Source organism: Asterias amurensis, chromosome 2 (assembly GCF_032118995.1).
Source record: "Asterias amurensis chromosome 2, ASM3211899v1".
Taxonomy (NCBI): domain Eukaryota; kingdom Metazoa; phylum Echinodermata; class Asteroidea; order Forcipulatida; family Asteriidae; genus Asterias; species Asterias amurensis.
In genome coordinates, this window is record NC_092649.1 from 29,099,994 (window position 1) to 29,123,307 (window position 23,314).

At 36.2% G+C, this 23,314-nt stretch overlaps 2 protein-coding genes across 4 annotated transcripts in view; both read right to left on the reverse strand.

Annotated features, from left to right (window-relative positions):
• Positions 1–927, reverse strand: part of LOC139933766 (plexin-B-like) — a 28,540-nt gene extending 27,613 nt beyond the window's left edge. Inside the window, exon 1 of the mRNA XM_071927968.1 lies at positions 543–927. The gene's annotated coding sequence lies outside the window, so the exon portion shown is untranslated. The remainder of the gene's footprint in view (positions 1–542) is intronic.
• Positions 928–1,117: 190 nt separating this feature from the next.
• The window catches only part of LOC139933762 (plexin-B-like), a 129,923-nt gene continuing 107,726 nt past the window's right edge, over positions 1,118–23,314 (reverse strand). For 2 of the 3 annotated variants that reach the window (XM_071927963.1, XM_071927964.1), the window contains 30 exons: positions 22,870–22,969; positions 22,515–22,632; positions 22,170–22,304; positions 21,425–21,520; positions 21,203–21,311; positions 20,699–20,880; positions 20,148–20,302; positions 19,376–19,484; positions 18,764–18,900; positions 18,412–18,576; positions 17,963–18,104; positions 17,110–17,346; positions 15,573–15,749; positions 14,727–14,949; positions 14,156–14,295; positions 13,415–13,542; positions 12,862–12,927; positions 12,194–12,268; positions 11,511–11,577; positions 10,932–11,078; positions 10,241–10,397; positions 9,317–9,417; positions 8,745–8,853; positions 7,463–7,566; positions 6,541–6,702; positions 5,813–5,976; positions 5,473–5,620; positions 4,851–4,991; positions 4,193–4,267; positions 1,118–3,241 (listed from right to left, as the gene is read on the reverse strand). In XM_071927963.1, coding sequence (XP_071784064.1) covers positions 3,137–3,241; positions 4,193–4,267; positions 4,851–4,991; positions 5,473–5,620; positions 5,813–5,976; positions 6,541–6,702; positions 7,463–7,566; positions 8,745–8,853; positions 9,317–9,417; positions 10,241–10,397; positions 10,932–11,078; positions 11,511–11,577; positions 12,194–12,268; positions 12,862–12,927; positions 13,415–13,542; positions 14,156–14,295; positions 14,727–14,949; positions 15,573–15,749; positions 17,110–17,346; positions 17,963–18,104; positions 18,412–18,576; positions 18,764–18,900; positions 19,376–19,484; positions 20,148–20,302; positions 20,699–20,880; positions 21,203–21,311; positions 21,425–21,520; positions 22,170–22,304; positions 22,515–22,632; positions 22,870–22,969 — 3,974 coding nt within the window. In that variant the 3' untranslated portion in view covers positions 1,118–3,136. The remainder of the gene's footprint in view (positions 3,242–4,192; positions 4,268–4,850; positions 4,992–5,472; positions 5,621–5,812; positions 5,977–6,540; positions 6,703–7,462; positions 7,567–8,744; positions 8,854–9,316; positions 9,418–10,240; positions 10,398–10,931; positions 11,079–11,510; positions 11,578–12,193; positions 12,269–12,861; positions 12,928–13,414; positions 13,543–14,155; positions 14,296–14,726; positions 14,950–15,572; positions 15,750–17,109; positions 17,347–17,962; positions 18,105–18,411; positions 18,577–18,763; positions 18,901–19,375; positions 19,485–20,147; positions 20,303–20,698; positions 20,881–21,202; positions 21,312–21,424; positions 21,521–22,169; positions 22,305–22,514; positions 22,633–22,869; positions 22,970–23,314) is intronic. The other variant, XM_071927962.1, reaches the window with a different exon arrangement.

The window sequence follows — 23,314 nt, forward strand, 5'->3', positions numbered from 1 at the left end:
ATTACACAATGCAACTCATGGTCATGGCTAAACATTTGGGGGGGGGGAGAGGGATATTTCTGATGATGTGCAAATGTTCAGCTTTCAAAACTTGGCACTTGACTTCGCGGCAGGCTAAACTAATAATCGCGTAAAAACGCAAGAGTTTTATTTTTCGCTAAAACTGCCCTTTTCTTTTGCAAACCCTGGCAGATTCCGACTTTTTTCATGTCTACCTTCCTGTAAACTCGTGTAGCTTTTTGCTTTAGTTTATACACCATCCCTATCGAATGCCCTTCGGAGTGAAACAATTTACACTTTGCAGGCCGTTTCTCTAACTCTCCAAGGCCTAGCTACGTCCTCGGTCATTTGCAGTCTCTGCCGGCCATGCCCGGTTCGAACGCCCCACACCCAAGCAGCGTGGGACCACGAGTTGTGTTGTGGTGGTCACCGGTCATTTTCACGTCTGCTAAATCACACGCTAAATACACACACACATGTCCTACAAAATGTGTTTCAACAAGTACAAATGTTTACATTAAATAGTTTGGTTATAAACATACCTGATAATTTGACTCAAAGGCCAATATTCTTTCCAATTCCAGGTGAACAACATTTGACGATTCGAGCTCGAGAGAGTGAACCCATTCCTTTTTTATTTCACTCAAAAGTTATGACGACAACACGCATGCGCATTAATTTATCCAGGTACGCGTTTTTACGGTGGCCCAAACATGACACTGTTAATTATTGTAAATAGTAAAATGCGGCTAAATAAAACGTTTAACAAAGATAATTATGCGGAAAGATAAAACGGTTTATAATTCAGAGATAAGAAAAGAAGGAAATGGGTAAAAACAAACAATTGCCTTGGAAATTGGAAGAGGATTCAGAACGAATTAATGACTTTTCAGCCTTGATTTCTGCATCTGCAAGAAAGCCGATTAAACCAACATTTTTTTTCCAAGCTTCTCTGAAAAGGAGTTTAAAAGGGGAAAAGGGGGCAAATCCCACCAATTTCCAGTGGTAAAAATAAACATTTAAACACAGGTTTACAGTAGGAATTGTTTTGTTTTTTTAAATATAATTAACAAAATATTTTTAAAAATGTATCAGCACAATCCTATAATTTTCAAACTTGTTAACATTAAAACATTTATTTAAAAAATAATGTGGTGGGAAAACACATAATAGTTTTTCTATCTTTAAATACAAATTAGAAAGTCTTTGTTGAGTCATATAGTGGAAGTAAAACAGTTATGTTTCCAAACATTCTGAGTAGAAAAGAGTTAACATTTTGGCATTATGCCTGTTCAAAAATTAAATGCTTGAATTGACTGCCACAACTTAAAGACACTTGACACTATTTGTAATTGTCAAAGACTAGTCTTCTCAACTAGTGTATCTCAAAATATGCATAAAATAACAAACCTGTGAAAATTTGAGCTCAATTGGTTGTCAAAGTTGCGAGATAATAATGACAGAAAACACCCTTGTCACACAAAGTTGTGTGCTTTCAGATGCTTGATTTTGAAACCTCAAATTCTAAATCTGAGGTCTCAAAATCAAACTCGTGGAAAATTACTTCTTTCTCAAAAACTTCATTACTTCAGAGGGAGCCATTTCTCACAATACTTTATACTATCAACCTCTCCCATTAGTTATAGTTACCATGTAAGGTTTTATGCTAATAATTATTTTGAGTAACTACATTTAATGTCCACTTCTGAGTTTTTCTATAAAATGCAGTCGTTTCAACTAACAAATTTCTGACAAAATTCAAGTACAAAGTTATTGAAATGTTTTAAAAAGAAATACAAAATCAACTACTTTTTACAATTTTGGGAATTTAATCATTATTTGTTTTTCTTAAACGTATATGTACATTGACGGAATGCCGTTTTTAATTTATATATTATTAAAGTTTAAAAACCATTCTTCAATAATTTACTCAAATAACTCTTATCATCTTAATCATACTATCAATAAATAGAAAATAAATGATTTGTTAAATATCACTTTAAAGGCAAGCTTTACAACAATCGAAAATATATATCTTTTGTCAACAAAGGAATCACGTTATTGAAAATCCAAAACCAAAACCAAAACTAAAACTATTTATTAAATATATCCTGTACAAATAATTCTGCATCAAACAAACATGCGAACAAAATAATCTTTGTTAAAACAAAAAACAAAACGTAAAAGTTTTCATTGTGTAAGTCTTTGACCACAGTAGTCAACCAATGGTCAACCAGCTTGGGTTGAGTGCAAATGGTCAACCTACCATTGTGCACACTCAAGCTTGCTCATAGCTGTTGTAGCCACTAGCGCGCCCATTCAGATACGAATAACTTCATTCTTATGATTATTTCGATTTTGCCAAAAAATAAAAAACATGAGTTTAGGAACAAGGTCCTCACACATGCAGTGCACACATGACAGTATTCCATGCATAATGAAACACTTCCCAATCCAACTGTTACTGGTAACTGTTTAATCTGGTCACCAGGGCTCAATTTCACAAAGCACTAAGATTCATCCTAAGATGTATTGTCATTTGTCAGTATGACCATTGTGGTTGTTTTGAGACATCACACTTTAATTTGCTTAGCAATTAAGAACCTCATTCACACTTAAATAATTGTTTCAATGCAAAGTCAAAAGATCAAATCAGTGATCAAGGTGAAATCAAGACACTGATTCAGGGCAAGCTTGTCGTCAATATTTATTGGTTTTTATTTAATTTCTGGATAAGATATGCGTGCCTGTTATAATAACTATCTTTCGAAGACAACTTCAACTAATTACTTTTTCAGAGCTTATTCTTATGATCTTCACATAAATATAATATAATTTGAGGGCTAATCATCCTTACTCGCAGCTAAGAGCTGAATTGCGAAGGATGTGGCTACAATGTGTTCGAGAAGCAGGCATGCAAGGGCGAGCGCTTCTGAGTACATTTGCAGTTGAGAATCGAGTACATGAGATTGAGTTCAGGTTATTTTTCAGTCAAGTTTGGACTTTAAATATGAGTACTTTGCAAGCAAATTACATAAAGGGAGAAAGCATGAGGTAAATAACAATGATATTTGAGTAGTACTGAGTAGGAGTAGTGAGTAGCAGTATACTGCAACACTGGACTTTATTCATCATTCTACAAAGCCTCATCCCCACTGGAGAGTGTGACTTGCACCTCCTCAAGAAGGTATCCAAGGTGGGCTTCTTCATATTCTGGTTCAGACTCAAGAACATCCAGAATCTGGAAAAGAAATGAGAAGACAAAGTCCACCATCTTGGTATTCCTTTAATTCTTAAATTTAAGGTTCAATTGAATGAATATAAAGACAACAATAATATTATTATTAGTTATTATTAATAACAAAATGAAGAAATAAGTGGAAGAGAAGGAAGCCATAGTAAAGGGAGAAAACAATCTGTGAGGCAGAAAGGGAAATAGCCAGGCCCCCATTTGGTTGTTAACCATTATAATGTATGATTGCAAAGGAGACTAGATAAAGATGACTACAATAATTCATCTCTTGTGGTAACTTTAACTTTTATTCATAAATACCTCAGACAGTTTCGCTTTTCCTATTGGTGGAGAGCGTGTCACGTGGGTGTGTATAAACCTTTGTTTATGACCAGTAAAAAGTGTTGAAACATGGGCGTGACACGCGAGCTTGCACCTGTGCTTATAAGACAGTTTCTTCATTCCTATTGGTCGAGAGCAACGGCCGGGACAGTTGTGCCACATCACGCGACGCGCACAGCATTCCATTATAAGGAGTTGTTTACCTGTTCGGGCCAAGTGCCTTATCATTTCATAGCTGGAGGGGTGTTGTGTTGAAAGAAATTATTGAACAATTAAAAAATTTGCATGTTTACTTTTTGACAAAAAAGTGTTGATGTTTTTTGACCGAAAAGGTATTTATGAATGGAAATCAAAGTGTGTTGAATCGGTTTTCAACTAGTAGTTTAAACCCGCCGAGGCCTGGTTCTTGATAATTTACGACTTCGTCTGGGTAAAATTATCAAGAACCAGGCCTCGTTGGGCTTAAACCACTAGTTGAAAACCTCTTCACCACACATTGATTCCCTTGTTCATGAGTTGATAATGGTTCGCCTGGCGGGAAACACAGTCAAATGCAACAAACATAGAGAACAAAATAATTTAGATAGTAAAGACTATATACAGTGTTTCAACACTTACCGTTGAATTGTGTTTGCTGACAATGTTCCACAGCCGCTCAAGGGTGTCCAACTTGCTGAATAGACCAGTGAAATTCTGAAAGACCAACAAAGAACTGGGTTAAGAATTTGTTTTTGAAATCAAAGTACATGAGATGCTGTTTCCCAGGTTTGGTTGCACAACTTGGATGTGATACCTGGCTATACAGCTGTTAAAGATTGTATTTATGGCTTGAAACTGACACCCCGAACACTAGATAGTATAGTTAGTGGAGCACTGGCACTAAATCTGGAGGTTGCAGGTTCACTTCCCCCTCTGGTAAACTTTTCTTTGTTCAACCCACAAATAATTCACTTATTTTATATAACATTTTGAAGATGATCTTTAAGTAGAAATAGTGTGGATCACTCGATGATCTTTAACAAAAATGGGTTAATATGTTTTAATTAGAACTTTCTGCCCGGTTTATATTGTTTATCTGATGTTTAGATGTCTAGTTGGTACTGTCTAGTCCTTGGTCTTTTTGTTGTCCCTTTTTGTTTGTCTTCTGTCCGTGGTTTTCTTGTTTACTGCCCTTTAGGCATTTTTTTTAATTCTGTTGGTTGCTTTTTCTGTGATTTATTGTATTTGTATGTTTTTTGTTGCTTATGGAAAGAAAACCCAGTGTTTTGAGGTTTACCTCACAAGCTTTGTACAGTTCCTTGTTCAGCTCCTGGGTGGTCATCTGCGGCAAACTCTGAACTCCATTATAGAAGTCTTCTACAACATGCTGGTACTTCTGCTTCTCTCTGCCGTACAATAACTTATTCACAGAGGACTCCTGTCAACAAAAACATCAGATTGAAAATAAAATTAGATGGCCATGTGATTGTTTGATTAACAGAACACAGTGGTTTTTCCCATATTTGTTTTTAAACTCAGAACGTGTACACAACAAGTTTTGATCGTAACATGTGTGTTTTTTAAGATATGAGCTAAATGGTAACCATTTGAAAATTGATTAGAAAACCATGTGATGACGTCATCATTGACATCACTTTAATGTTCACCTATAATTTTTTTCCTGCCTCGAAATATCATGAGTGGTAGATAAATGAAAGTGCATATTTCATGTGATGTAACGTGACACACGGTGACATCATAATGACAAAAAGACACAACATCGCTATGAGGTCTATGTGTATGGTTTTTCAGTAATCGGCAAAGAGAACTACCAAATTCTGAAATACTATTCTCTACAGTTTCTAATCTGGAGACATAATGAAAACAAGCATGGTATATGTCAACAAACTCTCAGTTACCTTTCCCAGTTTATGCGTCTTGGTGTCGTGTACGTCGTGGAATAACTGACCAATCACATCCATGCTTGCCTCAACTGAGCGAGTAGGTCGGATGTCAAAGATGTAGTCTGGATTTTTGATGGCATTGGACCAGAAACGCAATGGCAAACTATAAGAAATTGAAACAAGACTTTAGTTACACTGCTTTTTCCAACACAAATGGAACTCAAAAGACAATTTGACTACACAAGTAATTGTTTTCAGCAAAATACGATTACAAGGATTGGTCCTCAGGGATTTTCAATTCCAAAATTGCTACAGATTTTCAAGGTGACAATTAAAAACAGAAGTATAAACTTACATGTTACTCTTCCAGATGTGTGTGATTTCCGGGTCACTTTCTTCCAGTTCATGTCGATTGGCCTGGCTGTCAAAAAAGTCAAAGAGGTACTTGATGGCCTTGGGGGCGCTCTCCACTGACAGAATGGTGTTGAACATGTCATCAACGTACTTTTGAATGACTCCCTGCGAAAAAACAAACAAAACTAATTGAGACAAAGGAATCAGATAAAAGGACAAAGTGAAAGGCAGAGGAATTTTTTTTTTTTAGATATATCCATCCCCCTCTCCGACAAGTCACAGATAGACACCGCTTTGATGACAGCTTTCCCCTTTCAAAAGCTCAAACCAAAACATATGTTTATTGACCAAACCAACAGCGTACGAGCCGCCAATTACAGGAAAGGGTAATACACAAGTAAAAATATTTATATAGCCCTTATAATGTGTATGTACATAGTTAACAATGAAAATAGAAACATCTTTTGAAAAATTAAAGCAAACATTACCGATTAATCAATTACAATTGGGAAAAAAATATTATAAATGTATCTTAAAAGCATAGGTCTTCACTAAATTATAAACAAAACAAAAATAACAATACAAATCAAATCATAAATTTAAAATCAAATTCAGAAAGAATTATTGTTGTTCTTCATAATTACATGTCCCTTGTCCCCCTACAGCATGAGCCTCTGGATGGAAGTTATTGGCCGCTAAAACAAGTTGGCAGATTATTATTTTGCTAACCTTTGTTGACATGAGTCTTGGGAATGAGATCTCTTTGATCTTCCTGCGAGTGATCTTATTTCTGAAGGTGACTGATCTCAACCCGCTGCAGCAATCTTTGGATCTTTTCTTCTTGCCTTCCTCATCATCATCATCATCATAGCCGTTGTCTTCATCTTGAACCTTAGAGAAAAAGATATCGAACAGTTAACTAAATGGTGTTTGAAGCTTTGCATGGTGTGGAGAATGAGAGCAACTATAAATATAAATATTAATAGTAAACTTGCGGGTACAACCATGGGTAAAAACTCTCCTGAAGACAAGCAGAGTATACTGTTCGAAACGTCGAGACCAAACCGGCTCTTTTCAGAGCCACCACTCCCTCAAAAGAGTTTTTACCCATGGTTGTAGCCGCAAGTTTACTAGAACAGTCAACTGTTTCCAATCCTAGCCTAGTGCAAGAATGACATCAAGTATGAGGTGAACTGTCAACCCATCACCTCTTTTATTTACAAATCCCCCATCAAACACAAAAGATTACTGTTATTATTGGTATTGTTCGGCCATTTCACAAAGTACAATAACGATACATATAATTGCAAAGGAATTTGTAGATATAGAAAAAATAAATAAACCTGTGGATCAGAACTACATAGAGGCATACATGCTAAATAGCAACTTAAACGCTGGTCCTGAATGAAGATGACTGACAGCAAGGTTTGGATACAACAAGGAACATGTGTAGAATAGATGAGAGATGAGGGTAGATTGGGTAAGGACAGGAAATGAGGTGGGGGAGAGAACAGCAAGGAACTAGGGACAGAGACAACCCATGTCAAGCTGGCCAGGATTAACAAAAGAATTTAAACACTGTGACCTGATAGTCTGTCAATCCAAAAATACATTTCTTTTTCTACAGCTTACTAGTTGCCCCATAACTCACCAGATGCCAGTCTTTGACTCCTTCTATTGGCTCTACCTCTACAACCGTATACCGATGCTTGCTGTATCGATTACGGTTAGCCGAGTCTTCAAACCCAAGATTAACTGACAGGGAAAAATATATAGAGACAAAAGAGTTAGCTGTTGCAAACTGCTTACCAACCAAAAGGACCTATTGGATAAATGAAGAAAAAAAAATGCCTGAAAACTCAACCAAAGCACAGTGTTTCTCAAAGGTTTTTAATTTTGAGAAAGACTCTGCCTGGGTCAAAACGTCGGCCCGCTACAAATAATATTTGAAGGAAAAAAAATAATTTTACAAAACATACATAAACTTATATATATTCTGTAAATTGCCCCAATTACTCATTCTATATTTACAAAAGAAAATACAAAACATGTTTAATATGAGTATTTTGGTCAAAGTTAATTAAAGTTTTTGTCCTTGTCAAATCAAAAGTGTGAAAGCTATTTTGCTTCACTACTGTTAACTGATTTACCATATCATTCGGTATTCATTGCCTACTTTATATTATCACCAGTCACTGTACAACATACACAAGACCAAAACAGATTGTTACCAGCTTATACATCTAAACATTATTGTACTAAACTGTTAACGTTAAACTGCCACCATGGAATAAATATCCATTGAAATATTCAGTACTAAAATGAAAATATTTGTCAAATGTAATTTGCAATATTTTTCCTTAACATTGGACGGGCACACATTAAAATTTGTTATCCTCAACTTTACGAGGATTACACAATGGTTTGGTGATACAATAAAATCAATGGGATTAACAGAAGGGGAAACCCCTTTTTAGCTCCACTGGTCACATCTGTAAAGGCCGTTCATGTCAATGGATTGATCAAGGTACCACATAATAAAGTACAAAGCCTAATTGTTTATTTCAATAGTAAATTTTCTTTAACAAATTTCATAAAAGAAGTCCCTAAATAGAATTTGTATCCACAGTGCGTGTGAAACAAAATATCATGAAATTCCCACGGATATCTCGTACAGTAAAATTATCCAAGATTAATTTGTATAGATTTAGTATCGGAAGTTCCTTGTTGCTAAAAAAAAACCTGAACAAAATATTGATCAAGGAATAGCAAGCCCTGGTAAACAGGATCATTTAATAACAATTCAATTTCAAGCGACAAAAAATCAGCAATTACAAAAGGAAACTTAACCCACTCAGCACCCATTATAAGCAGTGGGTCACTCTAAAAACCAGAAATGATAACAACCAATTGATTGAGTAGTGGAAACTTACTGTAAGTACTTTCCTCATCTCCCTCGGAGAACTTAAGAATGGGTTGAGAAAGAGTTGCATTGGCAACGTCTTGCTTCTCTACAATCGTCATTTGATCGTTATCCCCAACCTGTAGGTTACCAAAGATAACAAAATACCAGTTATACCCAAACGCAAATTATAAATGACAACTAATAACCTAAACAAATCCCTGAAACAAACAAACAAACAAACAAACAAACAAAACAAACAAACAAACAAACAAACAAACAAACAAACAAACAAACAAACAAACAAACAAACAAACACAATACTGAGTGATTAAAGATATTATAAAGCATTGGCTGACAAGATAGGAAATATTTAAAAGAAAGAAAATGGTTCTAGTAAAAAAGAATTGATAAAGAAATAACAGCCTGATCACTCTTGACAACTTTGCACTTTCTTGGCAACCTGTAGCTACATGTAAGTTGAAGAACAATTAGGTAGTTTTCCTCTTTTTTTTCAACCTATATTGTTTACAATATTTGTTTCTTGATTTTATTTTGAGTTGAATACTTGGTTTTGTATTTCATGAGAATGCTGACACTTACATGGAAATCCTTTAGCATATTTATTCTCCGCCATTTATCAGTCGAAGGTCTGAGATCCATATCTGTCAACACAAGACGACCACTGGTGCCTCGGCGCCATTCTAATGATGAAGAAAGATATTTCCCATTTATTGTGAATTATTTTTATTGTTGACTTGCTGACGATACCCAAAAGGTAAAACATTGATTTTGAATGGCATGATTAAATTTATAGAACATGATTGTAAACAAAGCAAAGGAATCACAAAGCGGTAACAGAGGGATCACCTTAAAGCCATTATACACTTTCGGAACAGAAAAAAAAATTTAAGTTTACAGATTTACAAATAATATACAGGGTTTACAGAAGGTAATGGTGAAAGTCTTCTCTTGAAATATTATTCCGTGAAATGCTTTACTTTTTGAGAAAACATTAAAATAATTATCAATTCTAAACACATGTCATGACACGGAAAAACGTGCGGAAACAAGTTATGGGTTTTCCCGTTATTTTCTCCCGACTCCGATGACCGGTTGAGCCTAAATTTTCACAGGTTTGTTATTTTATATATATGTTGTGGTACACCAAGTGTGGGCCTTGGACAATACTGTTTACCGAAAGTGTTCAATGGTTTTAAGGGGATGCAACTTATTTATGTCAAATATCAAGTAAAAACACAAAGACAAGGGAAACTGACTGATAATTTATTTAAAAAGTTTAGGTTGAACAAATAAATTTGACTAGACCAGGACTTGATTATGCACACTCTAGATTAACGTGCTGATGCTCTACCAATGGAATTGTTTGCATCAACTAGTCCTCGATGTGGGCTACTTATTACATTATGACGACATTATTACATTATTTAATTGTTTATTCCATCTTTAATGGGCGGACAATGGGGTTACCCTACAACTTCTTCAGTAGAGATGCTTTTCACATACCGAGACTGACTTGATTTGGACTGGGTCTGCTGGAGTAGGGTTTGTTGCGGTGGAGGGCATCTAAGATCTTCTCCTTGACCTGTGAAATGGTGTCTACATCTAGCACCTTGACTTCCTTGATGACTTTTCCTTCTTCATCAAAGAGCACAACAACATTCTGTATGGGTACCAGATCAAAACATTCAATAATCCATTTGACTAGGAAATTTGTTCCCCTATTAATTTAGTATTGCAGGTACAGTTTGTTGGTCATGGCAGAGCTGTCAACATTTCCATCTTGCACTCAGGAAGATTTTGTACAACAATCAAGACTGTATTTGAATGTATAGGAGTTACATTCAATATATTAGGGAAATGGTTGCCATAATCAGGGAAGTTTTTTAATGTGTTCATAAGAACATGAAAAGATTGTGTTACTTTTAGGAACTTTCTGCAGAATCAGGGAGAGTTTATTTTAGCAGCTCTGAAATGGGACTGTGCCTTTGATGACACAAGCATGGAGTCTGGCACACAGTCAGAGTATATGTCACAAGAAAAATACTTGGCTGTAGGTAGGGTCATTGTAGATTTGTCCTTTGAAAAAAATATAGGTAGAATAACAAGCGTTGGCAACCAGCTGATTATGTTTTCTAAAATAAATCTCAGTACATTATTACAGAAAATACAATTTAATTTGACGGTAAAAACTTACAAGGGTATTGAACTCAACATCCTCCTCCAACATCTTCTCAAAGTTGAGAGAATATCTTGACCTTCCGGTGAAGACATCAACTGGACCACTCTCAGTGCGATGTTTGATGGCACGGTACAAGACAAACAGTGGATAGGCAGTGTGACTCTGAAGGGAAAAAAGACATCATCAATCAGAACTCAGGCAGTGTTGTTTTTAATTTATTGCAAATTAAATAAGTCTACCACATTAAATCATTGCCAATGGCAGCTAATAAAAGTTTGTCTCTACAATATACACATCATAAAGACCTCTACTGGTCCCGAAATACTTGGGTAATATATACTAACAAACAGATACTTGAATGTACAGTTTCTTTTATTCTCCAATTTTATTTATTTGATGCTTAAAACAAGTTTAAAACAATGAAAATACATTCCAAGCAATGCACATAATGCCATCTATCTTTGCCATCATAATGCGTTCTTTGTAAAAGAAATTATGTGCATTGCCTGGCAAGTATTTTTCATTTGAAGGATTGCACACTACACAATACAAGCAACCAATAATACAAACACTCATGTTAAGCCTATACCATACCTGAAGTTGGTCATACAGACACAAAGCAACCCAGTTTGATAGAAGCTTCTCTAAAATACTCTCATTTCTGTCAGAAAAAGCGGGGGGGAAATATTTTTATAAATAGAAAAAATCTTTAAACAAAGAAATTTAAGAAAATTATGTTTGCATTTCACAAATGAAGTTATTTAAAAATATAAAAATACAAAGACATTCTGTCTATAGTGCGGGGAAATAGCTCTTGATCTTTTTTTTCTGGCAGTGATGATGTAAAAATAAATGAGTAGCAGTGTGTAAATATGGGGATTTTTTGTTAAAGAAATTTTTTGAAACTTTGCTTGGTGTAAAAATAAGCTAAAAACTTAGAGATTTGGCGTAAGACTGTGTACTAGTCTCTAGTGAGTTGTGGTGGCTATTATTGTTATTTATTAGGAATTTCAAAAAAGAACAAAACATATAGAAAGAACAAAACAACACAAAAGGGAAAATAAGCCAATGGCACATGCATGGAATTAAACAAATGAACAAAATAACTGTGACTAAAAACTCTAATGCCAATGGCTACATCAAAATAAATGCAGTATCTAATACAAAAACAGTTCCATGTTTCAGCTTTCAGGTTGATTTTATTTCAACGAATTAAACCATGAAATATGTAGAGATGAAATTTAAAAAGTTCTGCAATAATTGTTCAAGAATTTTACCTGAGAAAGAGTTGTCGTGTTCGATCATTGTCGGCGGCTGTCTGAATGAGCTCAGTCATCAGAGTGATCATAACACTGAATAATAAAAAGATAAAACATTTCAAATCAGAACTTGGACCAATTATTTTCACAACTAGCTAACTTTAGTATGAAGTTGGTGTATCAATCCTAATCAATAAGCAAATGCTGGTGTCACAATACAAACCTTTATGGGGTTATTGAAAACCCATCTTTATGCATCTCTATGCTTTTCTAAAGCAAAGGGCAGGGGTAAATTCAAGCATCATGGCTCTATTTTATGGAACTGCTTAAGCAGAAGATATTGCTACATAATATCCTGCTAAGCAAAAGTCAAAGATGGAACAAGGGCCAAGGTATTTTGGCTGGTAACCCCATTATGGTTAGCACAATTGTTTTGTGCTAAGCTACTCGTTTTGCTTAAGCACCTCTATGAACATTGGCCCAGGCCTTACACTTAAAGACATCAATTAAAAAGATGATTGACAACTTAGTTTTTTAAGTCCATGATAATTTCTACGGGGGCAACATTTTAGAATTTATTTGTTTGAGATGCCCGCTGCTGAATACCGAATACAGGATCTGAACTGGCCCCTGTACATTAAACAATAACAAGGAATAAATTATGAGAGTAACTTTTAACTACTTACTCAGTTAAGTATGTGAGTTTATTCTCCATGATCATGATAACTGTTAGCAGAGATGCTATCAACTGCCTGAATAATACAATAGAATTTAGGAAGTGAAAAAAGAAAACACTGAACGTGCCTTAAGATACAAATTAAATGTGTTGCAAAATATCATTTTTAAAAAGTACATAATTATCAAACAAGCTTGAGGTTGAGTTGTTTGCACAGAAATTTACTGTCATGAAATGTAATTGTACGTTCTAATTGGCCCTTTTCAGGAACCAAGAGGGCCTGGTCCATCTCTGTGACCAGGAACTTGTTTAAGAACGACCCAGTAATTGCTCAAACTGATGCAGAGTCCCATTTTCTAAATAGCTTTGGTTCAGCCTAACCAAGAAATGGCTCAGGGGTCCCTAGGACTCAGAACCCGGGTCTATTCTGGATCGTAAGTAAGTTTACACTTGAGAAGTAAGTAAGTTTACACTTGAGAAGTAAGTAAGTTTACACTTGCAACTTTTCCTTTAAGCCTTTAACTCTGAAGTTAAGATATGGTATTATTAAAGAAGTGGCTTACTTTTGTCTGATGGGTAACTTTGAGGTGCTCTCTGCATCCAACGTCTGAATCAGAACAAGTAAGAAAGCCTTGTTGCTAAGAAGACTGGAAAACTTCATCATTGCTTTCTCGACATTTTCATCTGGGTACTAAAAAATACAAAGAAGGATAGATAAAATATGCAACAAATATACATTAATAAACAGTAAATAAAAATGTTGAGAAAGGTTATAACAAATCGTCAGTGAGCAGCAGTCAGGACAGGTGACACATTCTACCACAGTTAATATTGAAGTATTATAAAGCGCACGTATCTACCAAACAAGGTACTCAAGGCGCTGAGTATATATACAAACTTTCAGAAAGATAGGTTATTGAAGCGATGAATTCTGAGACCCAATTATATAGCACCTTATAACGGTTTACAAGGTGCTATGGCGCATACAGCAGCCACAGCCAGGAACACCGGGTCAAACCCCTTCTCTTTTTGATAAGTGTACTAGGTTCTTTTAAATGCTTTACACAACACATGGGACCAACAGCTTTTCGTCCCATCCAAAGGACGAAGCAATGGTTAAGTGTTTTTCTTAAGGACACAGGTGTCACGGCTGAGGATTCAAACCCACACTCTGCTGATCAGAAACACCAGAGTTTAAATTCGGTGCTCTTAACCGCTCGGTCACGACACTTCACGAAGGGGAAGCAATGGGTTTGGATGTCAAATCTTAGTGAAGTGAGAGGCAAGAGAATGGCGACACTTACCTCTTTATCCTGAGTGTCTGGTCTCTCTTGCCCAATGAACAGCATATTACTGGCGTACTCTCGGTGACTGACAAATGGCATTCCAATTCCATGCAAGTCACTTGTCAAATCTGTCAAGTCTGTCTGAAGTTCGGCAAAGGCTGAAGGAAGAAAAATTACAAATAAAGAGTAGAATTATATATTCAAACATCTGAATCCATTGAGTTTGACCGTAGTGATAGCCTATTTGCCAAATGCAAGTGGAAAAAATGGAAGGGGAGTCAACACACTTCCGTTTGTAAAACCATCCAGCACGTAAAAACTGTGCATTAGTAAAACGTGTAAACGAGGCCAAAAGTTCTAAATGAGGCACTTCTTCACTAACATGAAAATGTTTGAACAAAAAGTTTGCAATAAATATGTTTATATATTTGTAAATATGTTTTTATCCTGCATTTTAATGTTTTTCTTGGCTGTACAGCGCTTTGAAACAGTGTAGATGCATAGTTAAGTTAAAGAGGTTTTCTCCTTGGATGGGTTTTTGTAAAAAAGATGTCTTAGCAATGTGTTCTTTGTAGGACCTAAATACTACCTTGTTTGATCTCATCCGACAGATCCTCTTCCAGGGATCTCATATCTTCCTGGATGAGTTTAGCTTCTTGTTTGGATCCATATAGCTGAGCTAAGAAGCACAAGGCTATGATGAGAACGCACACCACGATTGCTCCACTGATTGATGGGAGTAGGATTGGTAGCAATTCAACAGGGGGATAGGAAATGTAACCTATACGGAACTCTAGATTGCTGTGAATTACCTGCAGAGAGAACAGGAACAAGGTGCAATTAGGGCTAATGTTTTGGTTCATGAAGTCACCAACACAATTATGGTGGAAACATGATATGGAACGGTTTGAGGTAACACCATGTAATGACTATCTCATAATAGCCATGTAAAAAAATACCTATCTCGTAATGAATTTTTCCAGAAGACGATCAGAGCATACTTGCTTTAAGTCGAGTGATGTCATCGAATCACGATGGTTCCTCCAAGCCTTTCTGTCCCCCATTGCTGACTTGAAATCTCCAGCCCCGTGTCCATTTTAAGAATGTCAGTGTAAGTTAGTGCCGGTCTACCAGGTTTCCTACACCCATGCTTAGGGGTCCACTAAACAATATCAGACACTGATTCGTCTTTGCTCCTGTAGCAGGAAACGTCCAGTTTAAACCAACGGTTCTTTTCAGAACCACCCTCAGCTCGTTTAGAGATAGTCATTACACGGTGCTATCGCAAACCTTTCCATAACACAATTATGATTACCGAGAAATATCTGTAGACCTCCACAAACTAATTATTCATTTCTGTGTCTTGACCCAAGGTGCCCTGGTCAGATGGATATGTCCTGAGTAAATTACATCTAAGATTTCTCTTAAGACTTACCCAGACCACAGGAAGACCTCTCTCAGTGTCTTGGCCGTTGAAGTCCCCGGCAGATGGTTTTTCCTCAGGTAAATTACAACCAAGAGCTTCTTCTTCAATAAAGTTTACATCACATCTCACTGGTCCAACATACACCACTAATTCTGATTCAGTGATTGCACTGTTGATTAGTTTTCCCTGAAAGTTAAAACAGACAATTTCAACACACCTTAAAACTTACATACAAACATTGATGCTTGGTTCTTTTTGTAACAAGTGAGTTAAAACCCTTCACAGAACATTCATTTATGTAAAGTCATCACCATATGCCCAGATACAGTTTTAGACATTTCTTTCTTCTGAAAGTGTCTGGGAAAAAAAAATACGAATCAGTCGTTTTTAAACATAGAAACTATGTTAACAAGAGCTCCATTGGAAAATGTCAATTCAAGTCATGACCTTGAATTTGACCTTTTAGGTCGAATGGAAGTAGGTCAGATCTTGCAGCCGTCTGTGGCTGCTGAGAGCATTTTGGTACAAGCCTTTTGTGGCCGCTGTGAAATCATTGGTGCAACAGTTCAATACTTAGGTGTACGCCGGTAAAACTCAAGATATCAATCAATCAGTTTATTTCCACAGTATCAAACTCGCAATCAAAATCAAATCAAAGACAGTGTAAACTGGAAGTTAAGAAATAAATAGTTGTTTGATAAGATTATATGAATGAATAATAAGTATGGACATTCATGAAACTGTGGAGGGACCCATAAAGAAGTGAAGCTTGTAAGGTTATGGGTCCCTGAGCAAGCGTGTGCATTGAGCCGATAATTATTTTTATGCTTTGTGGAAGATATAGTACTCCAGGTAGGAAAAATGCTCCTGAAAGGACAGGTGTATTCAAGAAGGTTCAATACACACGCTGCTAATAATGAAAGTAGTCACCTGGACAAACAAACAATGAACAAAAAAACCAAACACAGATACATATATATTATTCGTTATCCCTTATGGAAATTATTCCATAAATTGTTGACAGTCCCAGCTGCTATTATAGGATTTGAAATGGTCTCTCATGACTGGGCATGCTCAGTGGTCTAGTGGTTAAGATATATGCATCAGAATAAAGTGGTCATGGGTTCTAGGTGGTTAGACTGCAGGACTTGCAACTACAGCATTACGAGTTTGAATCCGGCTTGGCTAACTGCTGATTTCACAATAAGTATTGCTTCCTAGTTAATGATTTACAGTTTACCAATATGTGCAATTCATCATCATAGATGTTAAACCAAAAATACGAGAGATTGGCTGTTGCCAGCTTGGTGCTTATACCCCTTGTTGAACTTTGCATTAGGTCCCTTATTCGGAGATCATCTACAAAAACAAACAACAAACTCAAGTAGTTTGCCTATGGGACTCAGGAAACATTGAGCGTACATACAGTACTTCAAGTACAGGCTGGGGCAAAACAACAATTTTAATTATTCTAGACAGATATAGCATTGGTGTTATGAAATGGAATTATGAATAACCAATTAGTTAACCCTTGATAAATCCTCACCGTGATCGTCATCAATTCTCCCATCTTCTCAAACAAGTCGTCCTCAAACTCATCATACTCTGGATCAGGAAAGAACTCCAAGTCAACGTCGTTGTCTTCTGACCATGTTAAGAGGTCACTCACACCGTCCATAATGAAGCCAAAGGTCACGTTATGTTGAGATAAAGAGCTGCTTATGGCTGATGTTATATTTGGCGTCTTGCAACGCATGAGCTCTGGGCTTTCCACAGTACAGCTCTAAAAATACACATTTATCAGTCAAAAAGTTAATGAATTTCGCTTTTTACATGATAATAGTAATGATAATAACTTATAATAAGCACACATCCAATCTTTAAGTGCTCAAGGCGCCTACAAGAATACAATACAACAAACTGTACAATAACTTACAAATACATAGATGGATCATGACAATGAAATTGCAATTACAGTAAGCGAGAACAGGCTGGAATTAAGTTGAGATTTATAAGTACTTCAGGAACTAGATGTTTATGCTCAGCGGTAATACATTCCACAAATAGGAGCAAATGTAGCAAATGACCCGCCCCCCCCCACTCCTTTTGGAATGAGGCTCAAAAGGTTTAGGGGCTCTAGGTTATTGTAGACCAGGACGAGTGACAGAGGGATAGGACCTAAGAATGTGGCAAGAAATGTGGCAAGGAATCTAAGGCCAAGTGACACTGCAGCGATAACGAAAACGATAACGACCAACGGAAACGCAATCCATTGGTTGAAATACTTCACTCGAATACGCCCACGCTCATTCAACCAATCGAGGGCGTGCATCTCATCGTTCATGTTTTCATTCTCGTTGTAATGTAATATTGGCAAATGTTTTAGCATGTTGACTCACCTCTTCAAAACTGTTATTCTTGGGTTCATCACTGCCAACTGATCTTTTAGTTTTGGTGTTTTGTGTAGCAACTGTAACAACAAGTGAAGCCATCTGGGCAGTGTCTAGATGAGTCCCTCTGACAACCATCTCCCGACCACCACTGAGTAATGAAAAAGAAATCAAAGGGTGAAAGATAATAGGATACAATTTCCAGAATTTTCAAAGAGATTTCCAGTAAATTTGCCACAAAAAAAAAACCACTTAAAATAAGACTACAGAGAACAAGCCAAAGAGCGGCAAAAAATCACCTTCTAAAGGCCATTCAGATCGCCTAATATAGCCTGATATAGCTACAAGTTACTCATGAAACTGCAGCCTTAAAATCACACGTTGAAAATTGTGGACAAATGAGATGTTGTAAAATTTCAACAGTCAATTTAACAACTATTGTTCTTAGATGTACTCACGCATAGATACTGGTGATTGGACTGACTCCAGTAATGACCGGGTTGTTATTGAAAGTGAACACCACGCTTGTTTTGTTTGCTCCATCAAAAGACATCTTGAGAACTTCTGTCTGCCCAACAGACCCCTCAGAGCTTGTGCACACTGCTTCAGTCTCTGTCACTGGGCTGTGTAATAAATCAAAGTTATACTACAGATGACACATCACTCTGAAATACTTTTTGTAACCAACTGTGTATAAATGATGCGATGCTGATCAGACCTCAACCTAAAAGAGTAATCAAGAAAATCTCTGATAACCGGCTCTACATCAAGAAAATGAAACAGGACCTCAGTTTTTATGTCTTTACTTGCCTTGTTATTTTGCAAGCTTTATCACCAATGAATGCCTGAATATTCCGTCCTGTATTTAGAGCCATTCCGTTGATTGTTATACGAGTCCCACCAGCTGCTGGTCCAAATCGAGGACTGAAACTTGTAATAGATGGAACCTAGCAGGAAAATTAGAACCAAAACACAATTATTATATAGGCCTACTAATAGTAGACTCTCATTATCAACCAGACCATTTGTCCATTCATCATCATTTGGTCAATAATTCAGTTCCTTTTCTTGTTTTTGAAGAAGATGAGGATATCAGTGGGGGGGGGGGTGACAACAGAATATGTTTGTGCCAGATTTGGTTGTGGACAACATTAAAAAAAAAATGGAGAAAGTTTTCGTGCAGCCCTCAAACCTACATTGGAAGACTTTCACCTCATTTGTTCTAAATCACCGTGTCTTAAGTTTTCAGAAGTTAATCGAATACGAGAAACTGGAGCACTGAACCATACTGAACCATACTCTCAATTCTATAGCAGTCTTTTTCAAAGGCTAAATGAAAGTTATTTTCAAATTAAGTGCAAATTTAATATTCCACAAATCATTCTTTATAATTACTCTAGACTCCACTTCAATCAGACTTACCCTATATTCAAATGTGACATTTCCTGAGCTCTCCTGTGGTGATGGCCCATTGACAGTCAGAGATATCGGCACCACACTTTCAACTCTTGATTGAGTAAGACAACTTACACTGTGGAATAAGGTCAGATTACATAGCTGTAATGCAGAATGAAGGAACTATGATATTCTAACAATGATAATAATAATAATTCATAATAAACACAATTCAATTTGCGCCCCTTAATGATCAAAAGGGCAAGACACATTTTAAACTGTACAGAGCATAAGAAAAAGGCTGGTAACCACGCCAGTGCCCAAACAATAAATCCTATCTCTGCTGACATTAGTAGTGTTTTTATCTTTTCAGCAGACAGAGTGCCTCTATCTAACCCTACATATGTAAAACATTTAAACTAAATGACAAGGCACCGGTAGAAGATACACAAGAACAACTCCATTAAATGCAGTATAAACAAGATTTGTATGCTCAATTTGTAATCTCCATAATTAACATGATAACTGCTCTTATTTATAGCATGCAATTTCAAAGAAATTATCATTGCATCTCAAACACAATTACCCCTGGTCACTGCGCAATTTTTTCATTTTGAACCATCTCAGCTCCCTGGGTGGGTAGTAAATAGGTCTAGCTATTTCACAGTGATCAAACACTCATCTCCAACCGAGTAATAGTAAGTTTTCAAACTTTTCAAGGGGCACCAAGGCCATGACCAGGGCAACAGAGTTCATGGCTTCTATGTGATTCCAGGAATGGGTTGGATAAATTTCTTACTTGTGGCCAATTTCATAATAGGCTTCCAGTCCATCCAGATGGCATTCCTGGTCTCCAATCGTCACATTCAGTACAGTATGGAACCCTGTGCCAATATCTGTACCCATTACAGATACTATGGTGTTACCTTCTATTGGTCCACTCAATGGATACACCTAAACAATACAACATTGTCAAGTCAAGATGTCATTTATTGATGTTAAATCATGATTATGGTATTGGATTTCTCATTCTACCGATATCTGTCTCATTACAGAATAGTTTTGTCAAATTCAAGAAAAAATATTTGTATCTATTTATCAATCTGAGAATATTCGTTAAATCTAACAAAATCACAATAATGTTTTCATAGAGCGAAAAAACGGTAAGAAACATTAATATGAGCCCTATTGTTATTGTCAATTAAGAATAGTTCTTATGTTCAGTCACCTCTTTAAAGGTAAGGTCAGGCCAGACAGCTTTAATTTCACAACTTAAAATCTGTCATGCAACACTATTAATTAATACTTTGGACCACCTGTTACTCCATAATGACCAATAAATCTACTCACCCCTTGGAGGACTGGATCAGGGCAGCTGGCGTTATTATTGTGGGTAACCCACTCTCCTTCTGCTGTTGTACAAGACTCTCTTAGTTCACACATAGCATTACACCAAACACACTCCAGCTCTGGCCTGGCAGTAACACACCGACTACAATCTGGCTTCAATACTCCACACTTGTAAAGTGTTGCTGTAACGGTAATGCAAATTCAATTTTTATTTTAAGTTACATGTCAAAATATTCTTTAGAAAATTTACCATAGTCTTTATTTAAAGGAAGGGATCTAAAGATTTTTTTTCTTTTGTTCTTCTTTTTATATTACTAGATTATTCAAACTCTTTTCATAAAACAAACCATAATATTCAACAGAAACTCATTTAGCAACATGAATGTGGAATCCTTATGCAACTGTTTGGACAGTAATTTCACTAAGAGTAAGTTGGCAGAGGCAATGAACTCTTGTGGATGGAAGTGCCACTCTCTCTACCCCATATCCTTGACTCAAACTCACCATTATTGTTGAATAAATCATCTAGAATGTGAGGGTTATTACTGGTGTCTGTCCATTCAATGGTTAGTTTCACAATCAGCTCTGCTTCATCACTGGAAGTGTAGGTATACTGTGGAGTACAAATGGGCTGATATCAAATAAAGTTCAACTAAACTCTTGGCTTTCTTTAAAATAAAGAAATTGTTTTCAACTTAAGGGATATTAATGGTCTAATATACTTACAGCTTTCATGTCACACATGATGGTATCATTGTTACGCTGTGCCGTTGTACTCTGACGTACTCCCTCAATATCAAAGCTACATTCAAAGCTAGTAATCTAAGAGATGAAGAAATAAAATGGACAGTGGGAGTAAGTGCAAAGGAATTAAACGAAGGAGGTTCTTTTTTCCGTACCCCCCAAAGTAACAAAAGACCAGTATTTCAATATCTTGAAGGAGAGAGAATAAGGTTGCTGTATTTGCCATTTAAAAAAAAAACGACAACGCCAACATAGGGCTAGATAGCTCAGTTGGTAGGTCGCCGGCACGTTAATCCGGAGGTCGTTGGTTCGAATCCCACTCTAGTCAATTCTTTGCTCAACCCCAAAAAACAATTTCAAAATTTACCCAGTCAGTTTCCCTTGGGGTTTATATTGATAAAACAAAATTATATAAATATTATTGTCTGGTGTATATCACTATCTCGTTATGCATCAATATCTTTTAGTTCCTCAAACCTTTTCAATCCTTTTACGTTTCCTGACTGTCTATTTAAAGTGAGCCAACCCCTTTTTTATTGCAAAGCTCTGACTATTGCAAAGTATTTTTTTAATGTTCTGTTCATATCAATACTAACAACTTTACTTGTTGAGACTTAATGGTTTACCTGCTTTTCACAAAGTCTGAACACAGAGTGTTTGTGATTTTACAAATACTACATTCATTTTGCTGTGGAATGCTGATTGATCAATAATGATATTAACTAACCTGGGTCTGATCGGGTAGATTTGTAGTCATGACTTGTAAACTTCTTTCAATTCCATTAGGAAGAAGGACTTCAGTATTCTGAGCCAGCAGCTGAGGGCAGGAACCCGGACCCTTGGGTGAAGACATAGCTGAATTCTAAAGAAATCACACCAGATAATTATTTACGAGAAATTATTTCCTTATTTTGAATTGTGTCAGGAACTTATTAACTCCATTAAAAAAATGTTTGAAGAGATAGGAATAGGATGTTCTTTTATGTATTACTTAAGGAAACTAAAGTGCCCAATTTAGTTTATAACTGGTAAATTTCAGCAACTCAAAAAAAGAAAACATCTTTGATCTTACGTTTTGTCCTGTAATGACGATTTCATTGTCTCCTGCACAGGTAGAGCTATTATGAGTGCATCTATTCTCAAAGACACACCAATCACAGGCCCATCGACTACCAACACAAGATACACAACTACAACAAACACAAATACAAAACAACAAAATAATCCATGGGCAAACAAAACATACAAAAGATAAGTGCAATTTTAAATGTATTAAAATAAATTGTGTGTGGAGGTTTTTGTTTTCAATGTGAACTAATAACAAAAGCATGAAAACCCCCTTAATTAAAAGTTATTTCAAAGCAAATTAAAGCTTGTTGTTTTTACAAACAAAATTGCAACAAAGAAGAAGAAATTAATGTTCTTACGAAGTATGAGTTGAGCATTCATAGAAGTAGAAACTTGTATCCACAAAACTGACTGACGTTTCACTGGAATGGATGCTCAGTAGAACCATAACAGCATCATCTGGAAAATGGAACATTCATAAAAAGTTGTATGTTTTAAAGACAGTGGACACTATTGGTAATTACTCAAAATAATTATTAGCATAAAACCTTTCTTGGTGACGAGTAATGGGGAGAGGTTGATGGTATAAAACATTGTGAGAAACAGCTCCCTCTGAAGTGCCATAGTTTTCGAGAAAGAAGTAATTTTCCACAAATTTGATTTCGAGACCTCAGATTTAGAAATTGAAGTCTCGAAATCAAGCATCTGAAAGCACACAAATTCGTGTGACAAGGGTGTTTTTTTTCTTTCATTATTACAACATAGATGACCGATTGAGCTCAAATTTTCACAGGTTTGTTATTT